The sequence below is a fragment of the Lactuca serriola genome, chromosome 7, assembly GCF_051521515.1.
Source record: "Lactuca serriola cultivar US96UC23 chromosome 7, Lser_US96UC23_V15, whole genome shotgun sequence".
NCBI classification, from domain to species: Eukaryota; Viridiplantae; Streptophyta; class Magnoliopsida; order Asterales; family Asteraceae; genus Lactuca; species Lactuca serriola.
The window spans coordinates 203,376,251-203,386,476 of NC_136414.1; the positions used below are offsets into that span (position 1 = coordinate 203,376,251).

A 10,226-nucleotide genomic window follows, 5' to 3' on the forward strand; every position below is an offset into this window, starting at 1 on the left:
CCTCGTATAGATCTATACATATCTTTCTAGCTCTCGCAAGATTAAAGATTACAGGTTCTGGGTAGCCGAATTTAATCAGGCTAAGGATGAATAATAACAGCTCACTAATGCATTAACCATAGGTATTTTATCTTTTATCTTTCTTTCTTAGTGGTTTCCCATAACTATCACAATATAAATCTTTTACCTTATATTTGATAATTAAAACTTATAGATCTCATAATTACCTTGTGTGTGTGTGTGTGTGTGTGTGTGTATATATATATATATATATATATATATATATAATTTTTCCGTACATTTATATACCCTAATTATGGTTAAAACATGATATTTAGGCAGAGTAACAATTAAGTACATTGTTATCCTAAGGAATTGGTCATCATAATGTTTAGGTAATCTCTCTTCCTAGGCTATCGTACATCATAACTCTTAGGCATAATATCGTAGCTTACAATTAAGTATAGTATTTATGGCTACATTATCCTAACGTTTCATGCTTTATATAACTATTGATATTTATTGATATAAATATAATTTGATAAAGTAGTTTGATAAGCATGTATCCTCCCGTAAAACCTTTAAAAAGGTGAAATGGGGTCGCGCTTGACACGTGAGACCGTTGATGTACGGTTGAATCGGGTTCGGGACTCCGAGAACTACTCCTAGGGTGCAACAGCTTCGAGAGTTGAGAAAGAGATAGAGGCTTAGAAGGTGTGCAGAAGGGGTCTGCATTACCTTCTATTTATAGGCATGGATTTGGGGTGTGCGCGGCGCAAAAATCTATACATGTCGCACGTGATCATCGTGGCTCCATCCAGACACTGCCACGTGTCACCTCCCTAATAGGCTACGTCACTCACAATCTACTTGAATCTGGTGTCAGGTGCGCGATAGGCATAGACGTGCACATCGCGCACACGAAATGATTTTGTAAAAATCATAACTTTTTCGTGCTAGCTCCGATCTAAGCCCTCTTTATATGTATGTAATGATCTAAGGGAGTACTACAACCCTCTTTTAGGTTGTTTTAGCTAGTTTTGACTTTCATTTTTTATGTCTAACGGAGATAAAAATAAATAAGTTTTACAATAATCTTATCTCTCTCATACGAATCCTGTTTTCGGCATTCTTTGTCCTAAAGTTCATATCTCAAGGAATACTGCAAATCTATTTTTTGTACTTTTAGTCAAAACTCAACCAATCTCTAAGTATCGTCTTGACGTAATTAACTTTAATTACGTGGTTGATTTTTATTTTTATAAAATCTATAACTCTTTCATTCGGAATCGGATTTTTACGAATATTATATCATTGGGATCATGTTAACTAGTACTTTCCAAATACATTAATCAGCTTTGAAGACGATACAACTTTTTGGACGCTTATTTTCAAGCCTAACAGTCTATCCTCCTTAATAAATGAAGTTTTTGTTGCCACATGTCAATCTCTCATGAGTTTTGACACTTGTGATTTTGTGGTATTTTTGAAATAAATATTATCCACTTGTCAATTTTTGGTTTGTTTCAATTTTTAAAATTAAAGTCATATACTTATATATGTAAAGTATTAAATATCATATATATGATATTAATATCATATATATGATATTAAATTGCAATAAATACGTTTTTCCTTTTCTTATTTTAAAGTTGTACATTAAAAAATATATCTTTTGTTTACACTTTAATGTTTAATCATTTTTTAAATCAACTCGTGTAATACACGGGTTTCACACCTAGTTTAACAATAAATGTAACGGCACATTTGATTCTTATTATCTCATAAATCAAATATTACAATCTTAAGTTATTACATCTATTATTCATACTCTCTCCTAACGATGGTCAGTGACGGAATCCTCTTGGTTGTCACATGTAGGATATGAACGATTATAATTTTACATAAATAAAAAACATAAATCTCTTAATTAATAATTTATTGAAAATAGTTGATTAATAATTATGAATTTTATTATAAAAATTTATTTATTTTTGTAACCGTAGTTGTCATGATAACCTAGTGTAGAAAGATGATAGGAAGAAAAAAATAGGAAGCTATTTGATTTCTCTAATTTAAATGGTAGTAATTATAAGATTGTGTATCTAAGTAAAGATCCAATTCCACAAGTTTCCTAGAATGTCTAATAGAAATCATACAATGTTTCTATTTTTACTCTTGTTTCTTAGAAGATATGTTGGAAATCCGGGAAACTTCTGTATTTAGAAATATTCTAAAATTGTTGTTGAAACAACCAAAAGAACGACCATTGAAAGAATTATCTAATTCCACTATTAACTTTATCCTTAAAACGTTCTTATCATCTAACATGTCTTCCATACCGATTCCATTATTTTGTGTTATCATTCTTTGAATTTTCAAGCTTTATACATTTTATCGTCTAATCTTCATGCAACGTCACAAGGGTTCATATATGTGATGCATAACTTTTTGTGGGTAGAAACCCAAAGAGTTTCAAGATCGATGTCCAATAATATTGCAAGTTCTATAGATCAATCCCTCCAAAAACTTGTAGAGGAGGTCATAACCAACGACCCTTCATGGAACTTTGTTAGTTCCGTATACAAAACCAAGATTGCTGGCATGTCACGTAATGTCACGACAACATGGTCAAAGAATCTCATCACCGTTTCCCTCCAAATCACCATAGAAAGCCTCTCAAAAGATGAAGATCCTTACGTATGTAGGATTGATGTGAATACATGGCAATTTTGGGGCAAAAAAGGTTTGAAATCCTTCAAAGTTGATGAAGAACGTGTAGACGTTTATTGGAACCTAAGAGATGCCAACTTCTCGACTAGCCCCGAGCCTTGCTCGGATTATCACGTGGCATTAGTATATGATGAAGACATGGTTTTGTTACTTGGAGATCAAGAAGAAGAAGCTTGTAGGAGAAGCAAGTCAACGACATGTTTGGAAAAACCATTATTAGTTCTCAAAGAAGAGAACATTTTTGGTAAGAATCTTTTTACTTCAAAAACGGTGTTGGGAAAAGAAGGAAATGAGCACCACATAGTCATTGAAACGGCTATATCATGTGAGAATAATGAAGAACCTGAAATGTGGATTGGTGTAGATGTTGCTTCGATCCGAATTGACAATTTGCATTGGAGATTTCGTGGGTACGAGGACTTTTTGGTGGATGGTATGCCGGTACAAGTGTTATGGGATGTGCATGATTGGTTGTACATGAGGTCAAATTCAGGGTCGGGTGGTATATTTATTTTTAGACAAAACACGAATGGGCTTCAACCCACTAGTCTTTCATGTAGTAATGAAAAAACAAAGGAAGATGATGATTGTGCTGCTGAATTTTGTCATTTTCTGCATGTTTGGAAAATTGATTGATACAAAAATGTAGATAATCTAAAAGTAGTCGCCATTTATTTCGTTAGATTAATATCAACTTTATATCGACATATTATATGATGGTTTATTAATAATGTAATAAAAAGTTGCACGTTTAACCGGTGAAGAATCTAGCTCTAAAGTTGGGTGAACGGGAGGGTTGGGGTCTGTATTGTCAAATCCCGAAACTAAAAGGGCTATTTTTGTCTAAAAAGTAACTGACAAGGGGAAATGAGAACGTCAAACAAGCTCGGGCCATTTCTGAAATTACCGACTGTTTAGGGCTTTTATACTTCGTGCCTTCAAATTCGAAGAGATTTCAAAGAAATGGCGATATTCGCGGGAAAATGCATTTATGGCGCTGCATTTGAGCTTCAGTCCAGAGTTTTCGTGAAGCCATGGTGAATTATTGTTAATTAGTCGTTTATTTGCTGATAATTTGTGTAGAAAATTCGATGTTTTGTTGGTTAATTTGTTGATGAATAAGTTGATTTTTTGGTTCAGTAGGGCGATGATGATTATAGTCCGATGCTGTTCGAATTCGGATGAAAGCTCCATGAATTCCCCAGTTAGGTACACTCCTAAGAAATCTTTAAAATATAATAAAGTTAATGATTATACTCCGGCTGCAAAGGAATCCAAGAATTTCGAAGTGCGTCGATTCACAAACCCCGATTCATTGTATGTTGAGTTTTCAAATGCTGGAGAAAGATCCAGTATAGGATTTTCTGTGCACGAGAAATCACTGGATAACGATTTTAAGGAAGGTACATATCTCTATTTCTAGGGTTTAAGAACTTTAAGTTGTTTATCTTGGCAAAAAAATTTCTAATTCTGGATTATTATTTTCTACAAGAAACGCCGAGAAAAATGATGACTGAAGTAGATTTGGTCTATGTGTATGCAGGCCATGTTATATCAAAAGAAAAGAAAACTTATAATTCAAATGTGAGATTAGAGGTCGGTGAACCTGATTACAAATGGAGATCTGCGGATTCAAAGGTTATGGAAGAAGCTGATGAATTTGATGCCATGGAAGGTCTTGATGAGGATTTAGATGAACATGATTCTCTTAATGGAGAATACGAAATCAAAAATCTCACAATTAAAACTAAAGAAGAAGCTGAGAAGACAGCAATTAGATTGCTTGGTGCAAGGTTAAAATCCTTGCATATGAAATTAAACTATGATAATGCTTCTTGTGTCATTTGTAATGGAGATCCCAACATTTTTTAGTATTTTGTATCCAGAGCATATACAGCACTTGAACTGAAGAAGAAACTGATAGGAAAGAAATTCTCCGATGAAGTTGTGAATGCTGTGATTTCTGACTTCCAAAACAGGTGCATAATCAAATACCATGGATTCTCTTTAGAGATGATCCTTTAGAAGTTGTTGATTTTTCAAGTTTGTTACAGAGGATTTATCAACGATTTGTTGTATGCTGAATCATTTTCTCGATCAAGATGGTCTTCATCAAGTTGGGGTCCACGTAGGATCAAGCAGGTAAGCCGTTCTTTCTGTGATTTTTTCTACATCTTAATAAAAAAAAAAGCTGGAAATTCAATCTGTTTCAGGCATTGGCCAAAAAGGGAGTTAATGATCTGGATGCACAGAAAGCAATAAAAGTGGTGTTAGAAGATGGGGAGTCTGTTCCAAAATTTGGGTTATCAAAGCCATCAATGGATCATCTGTTTGCCCAAGTTTCAAAGCAATGGCTTCGTGCTAAAGACCTACCAACTGAAAAACAAAAATCAAGAATCATCAATTGGCTTCAATACCGTGGTTTTAATTGGGGCGTTATTAACTTTATCTTAAAAAAGTTACAATCCGAGCATCCAGTGAAAACTGATGATGGGTAGATGGGTCAAGCTGAGTTATTTAATCTTTAAATTTTCTAATACTCCCAGAAATCCTATCCTTGTTGACTCTAAATCTAAATCTATATAATTGCACTCATTGATTGAATCTCTATATACTAATATATGCTTCAAAACATCATTGTCGACTATACCCACAAACAAACAATAGTCTTCTTCCATTTTACTTTCCAAGCATGATCTAACTACTTGCGTTAGTTTTCATCAGTCAAACAAGAGAAACCGATGGACATATAGAACCAATATGTTGGGAAAAACAAAAACAGCCACAACGGTAATTTAACAAATATGACAGTTAACTTGAATGAATCCTTTACGATGCAAATGCAAACAAATAAGAAATTGTAAATGAGCAGCCTCTGGATCTCCAAAAGACCAAAACATAATCCAACAATTGAAAACGTCGGCCCATATGCGTATGCTATGAAGCTATTCTCCAAATATCAACAATCTTTGTTGCTAAGTTTTTAAAAACGGGAAAAGAACCATTTTCCTTCTCTCTTATCTAATCTATATATCATGGCTGTTAATCAACCCTAGAAGTTACACAAATACAAGGGTCAAAATCCAAATAGAAAACACAACAAATGTGGAAATGGCTTTTAGTACCAATCAATCAATTCCAATATTCAACAAATAAGGCAAACTTTTGAAATCATAAGAATAATTCATGTCCACAAACAGATAATCATGTTTGCTTAATTCAACCAGAGCAAAACTTATCAAAACAAGTTGGAAACATAAACATAAACATAAAACATAAGCATAAGCATAAGCATAAACATGAACATGAAGAAATTCAGGTACTGGCAGTCTGGCATGGCTTCCTTCATCAGGTATCCTCAACTCTTGAGTGAAAAACAAAGCTCGGGAATGTTGTTGTGATGTCCCTATCAAAATCAAAATCAAAACCCTAAACTCAAATTCCATCCATCATAAAACAAAATAAAAGAAAAGATGCAAAAGCTTACTTGAGGTATTGAAGGGTCATATTCTTCAAGAGGGATGGATGTCGCAGCACAAGGCTTCTCCATTCTTCCTTGTCTATCTTCCCATCATGTTTTGTATCAGCTTCCTCAAAAGTCTAAAACAAAGATACATTCACTTCACTTACCTGCTCTTTCTTTTTCTTTTTCTTTTTCTTTTTCAACTTAATGGGTTAAGCACACTATTACTATACATGGTTCATGCTTGTTTCTTTTTTTATTTAACCTCTATGGCTTAATAATGTATTAACACTTTACTTATTTTCCTCCCAACTCATCCCAAGTTAAATGTGATGAATATTGTGAAATTTGTTTTTTGGAATGTAAGGATAAGAGAGTCTCATTCAGACTGTTTATTCAATCTAGAAAAGGAGCAGTTTTTATCCTTTATCCTTGTATGCTTAAAATATATATACATAACTAGTTGAAGTACCTTGTCAATGATACTCTCAATGACATCATCGGAAAGATTCATGCCGGATTCAGCAAGAGTAGCCACCACCATTTGCTTCACCTCCTGCCTCTCTATGAAACCTTGTTGCTTGAGATCATAAAGTTGAAAGGAAACTGCAAATGGATATAAATCATATCTATCATATATAAAGATACACACTTATGAATCATATCTCTATTATTGGAAAACTCACACTCGATCTTATCATCGATGGGGGCATTTGGGTGAAATACTGATAGTGCACGAGCAAACTCTTCAAAACCAAGGATTCCATTATGCTTTGTGTCAAATAAGTCAAACACCTGAAAAGTCAAAGTATCAACAAGAGCCTTCCATAACATTGTCCAAAAAAATCAAAATACTTTAAACGTACCCGATCAGCAAATAGGCTTTCCTTTTTATTTGTCTTAAATAATGCCAATTGGAACTCTTCCTGTGATACATATCAAAGTTTGGTTATATTAAGAAAAATAAGAACAGCATAAAGCTGTAAAGAATGTTTGTACAAACCTTATTGATTAATCCGTCATCAATCACAGCACTGCTAATCTTCTTAAATAACTCATAAAGTGCTTCAATTTCGCTTACACTAACTGCATTACACCATACACGACTTTTGTTAGTATCATATGTCACTGTTTTCATGCCAAAAACAACAATTCTGCAAGCCTAACAGTGAGAAATATGGGATCAAAAGGGCATACACACTGTCTCTCTGGCTAGAATTTCAGGATCTTCAAGGGCTGTTAATTGTCTGTATGCTTCAAGATCACAGCAATGGAGCAGGGAAGCAAATAAATGCTTGACCCCCTCTAAGCACTGAGACATGGTACTTGTCGCACATCAAAATGCTCCATGATCGTTACTGGAAACAAGACCAAAAGAAAAGTCAGAGGTTTGACCTGCATATATACAAACAAGCAGACAGAAGAGCGATAGATGAACAGATAGGAATAACCTTTCGACCATTTCGTGTCGCTGCTAAAATAAATATTTGATTTTTTTTATTCGGGGCAACCACTCTGTCTCTGTTAAGAAGTAAACAGGAAAAACAATTACAATCATCGAAATCCATATATGACGATTCAAATCTATATACTTATTCAACACATCAATTTAAATCTGTGTACTTATTCAACATAGAAGTACAACACGAAGCAATCAAAGTTGATATACATCTCAGATCTGTAAATGACACCAATTGGAATATACCAGGAACATCGCCGCGTGATCCAATTCAACAATTCGATCATAATTCAACACATAAATTCAAACGAATCAGCAATTCGATCCCACTAGAACAATTGCAGATCTTGCAACTGCCAAACATAATCTTGATTTCGAACAAGGGAAGCAGCAATCAAGAATTAAAGTACAGACGGATAACATAAACTAACCTTAGGGAAGATTGATTGTCTTGATTTTGCTCCAATGGAGACGAGATGAAATCTTGAACCCTATTGATTGATTTATGAATGATTCGAAGAGATTTGATTTCACAGAAGCCCAAATCAGAGGATAAAAAATGGAAGAAAATAAATTAATAGAAAAAACCAGAAAACATTTTACCCTTAAATGCAATGATGGGAGAGATGACACGAAGATGGTTGATGGGGGTGATAACCTGTGATGGTGATAGGGTACATATCCGTAGCCCCGGCGGAGACCAGTGAGGTAGATCACGTGACCACCAAACAGATAGACTCGAATCGAACCTTTTTCGTCTTTCTAGTTTTTACTTACCGTTAATTTCTTGAGATAATTACAAAGATATTAAAAAATAACTTTATAGATAATACATTATTATTTTTATATACATGTTACATTACTTTTTATATGATTTATCATATTCGAAATTATTATTGCGATCTAGTTGTTCAATTTTGACTAATTTTGTATGTGTTTAATTATTTTCATCTTATTTGTGTATCATTAAATTTTTTATTATTTTTTCGGTAAATACGATTCCAAAAAAAAGACACCAGTTTATTTTGTTAAAAACATTGCAAAAGGCACCCTCACATCCTCTATGTTGAAAACACGTTTATAAACTTTATTATTACTAACATTGATCGTCTATCTTCTTTTAAAAACCAATTTTTTAGTTGAACCGGTATAATGATCGATTCCTAGTACCGTTTGTTAATTCAAAAATTGGCTTATATCTGACGGTGGTGTAAGTCGGCATTCAAGTTGTATGCACTCTAAAAATGTTCAATTTGTTTTAGAAGTGAGTTGTTTTTTAACAGTGTAACGTCCTGATTTTTCAACCCAAAATTTTCATTTTTATTTATTCAATATATCAAAGTATGATTACATTGTGCGGAAACATGTTGTGAATGGGCGTGTGTAAAGTCAAACCTTGTCATTCTCATGAATCACCAAAGTATCTAAAAAAACATTTTTATTCAACTAGGTAAGCACGAGACTTAGTGAGTTCACCAAAGTACATAACAGTCACATATTCACTTTTCCCTCTCTCTCTCTCTCTCTCTCTCTCTCTCTCTCTCTCTCTCTCTCTCTCTATATATATATATATATATATATATATATATATATATATATATATATATATATATATATATATATATATATATATATATATATATATATATAAACGGCCCCACCCCAAACTATATAATGGGCCTTACCCAAACTACCTAATGGGTCTCACCTAACATACATAATGGGCCCCGCCAAACTGCATGACAAGCCCCGTCCGACATACGAAACCATAAAGTCAAACCTTGTCATTCTCATGAATCACCAAAGTACCTAAAAAAACATTTTTATTCAACTAGGTAAGCACGAGACTTAAAGTACATAACAATCACATATTCACTTTTCTCTCTCTCTCTCTCTCTCTCTATATATATATATATATATACATACAAACGGGCCCCACCCCAAACTATATAATGGGCCTTACCCAAACTACCTAATGGGTTTGACCTAACATACATAATGGGCCCCGCCCAAACTGCATGACAAGCCCCGTCCGACATACGAAACCATACATAACATCTTAAGTTCCACTGATACATGCACATAGAAACTTTACTATCGGTTCTACTCTACTAACTTATATGTCCTAACATACATGAATATGTATTATAACATATGGTATAGTGAGATAACTCACCTAGACGATTTCTTGGAAAATTATCAGCTTTCTAGAGATCCCACTGGAGTGCAACACGCCTAACGAGTATTAACATATAATATTATTACTTATTAATCATTAAGACAATCTAATAATGAAAGTTAGATCTTTCACTAATCCCAACAAATATCAATAGTTCTATCAAATAAGAATTAGTCAAGCCGGACAATTGGGATGTAGGTCCATTTCGGCTTATAGCCTTTCTGAAACTCATTAATCAAGCCAACGTGACCATTATAGACATATTTCTCGTAAGTAGATCAATCAGTATTATAACCGGAATTACTGATAAATCGTATTTATAAGTTCATAATAACGACTATGAATATAAATATAAGTTACACTTGAATTAAGATAAGTAAAACTTAATACAG

The 10,226-nt window shown here is 33.6% G+C and overlaps 3 protein-coding genes across 5 annotated transcripts; 2 read left to right on the forward strand and 1 right to left on the reverse strand.

Moving 5' to 3' along the window:
* The first annotated feature begins 2,484 nt into the window (after window positions 1-2,484).
* On the forward strand, window positions 2,485-3,369 carry LOC145064734 (uncharacterized). Its single transcript, XM_079012114.1, has one exon. It carries the CDS (start codon window positions 2,485-2,487, stop codon window positions 3,367-3,369), a length of 885 nt encoding a protein of 294 aa, XP_078868240.1.
* Window positions 3,370-3,611: 242 nt separating this feature from the next.
* LOC145063675 (regulatory protein RecX family protein) lies at window positions 3,612-5,337 on the forward strand. Of its 3 annotated transcripts, none has more exons than XM_079011270.1 (6): window positions 3,612-3,770; window positions 3,874-4,136; window positions 4,277-4,526; window positions 4,620-4,712; window positions 4,788-4,875; window positions 4,925-5,116. In XM_079011270.1, exons 1-6 carry the CDS (start codon window positions 3,697-3,699, stop codon window positions 4,967-4,969), a joined length of 813 nt encoding a protein of 270 aa, XP_078867396.1. In that variant the 5' UTR covers window positions 3,612-3,696; the 3' UTR covers window positions 4,970-5,116. The 3 variants fall into 3 exon arrangements, with proteins under 3 accessions (XP_078867396.1, XP_078867394.1, XP_078867395.1); XM_079011268.1 differs by having other exon boundaries at window positions 3,613-3,770; window positions 4,947-5,337; XM_079011269.1 differs by having other exon boundaries at window positions 3,613-3,770; window positions 3,877-4,136; window positions 4,947-5,337.
* A 540-nt stretch (window positions 5,338-5,877) lies between these two features.
* Window positions 5,878-8,385, reverse strand: LOC145063676 (calcineurin B-like protein 2). Its single transcript, XM_079011271.1, has 10 exons — window positions 8,259-8,385; window positions 8,087-8,146; window positions 7,648-7,717; window positions 7,394-7,554; window positions 7,200-7,282; window positions 7,063-7,122; window positions 6,883-6,991; window positions 6,669-6,802; window positions 6,221-6,333; window positions 5,878-6,139 (listed from the first exon to the last, which is right to left on the reverse strand). Exons 4-10 carry the CDS (start codon window positions 7,515-7,517, stop codon window positions 6,082-6,084), a joined length of 681 nt encoding a protein of 226 aa, XP_078867397.1. The 5' UTR covers window positions 7,518-7,554; window positions 7,648-7,717; window positions 8,087-8,146; window positions 8,259-8,385; the 3' UTR covers window positions 5,878-6,081.
* Between the last annotated feature and the right edge of the window lie 1,841 nt (window positions 8,386-10,226).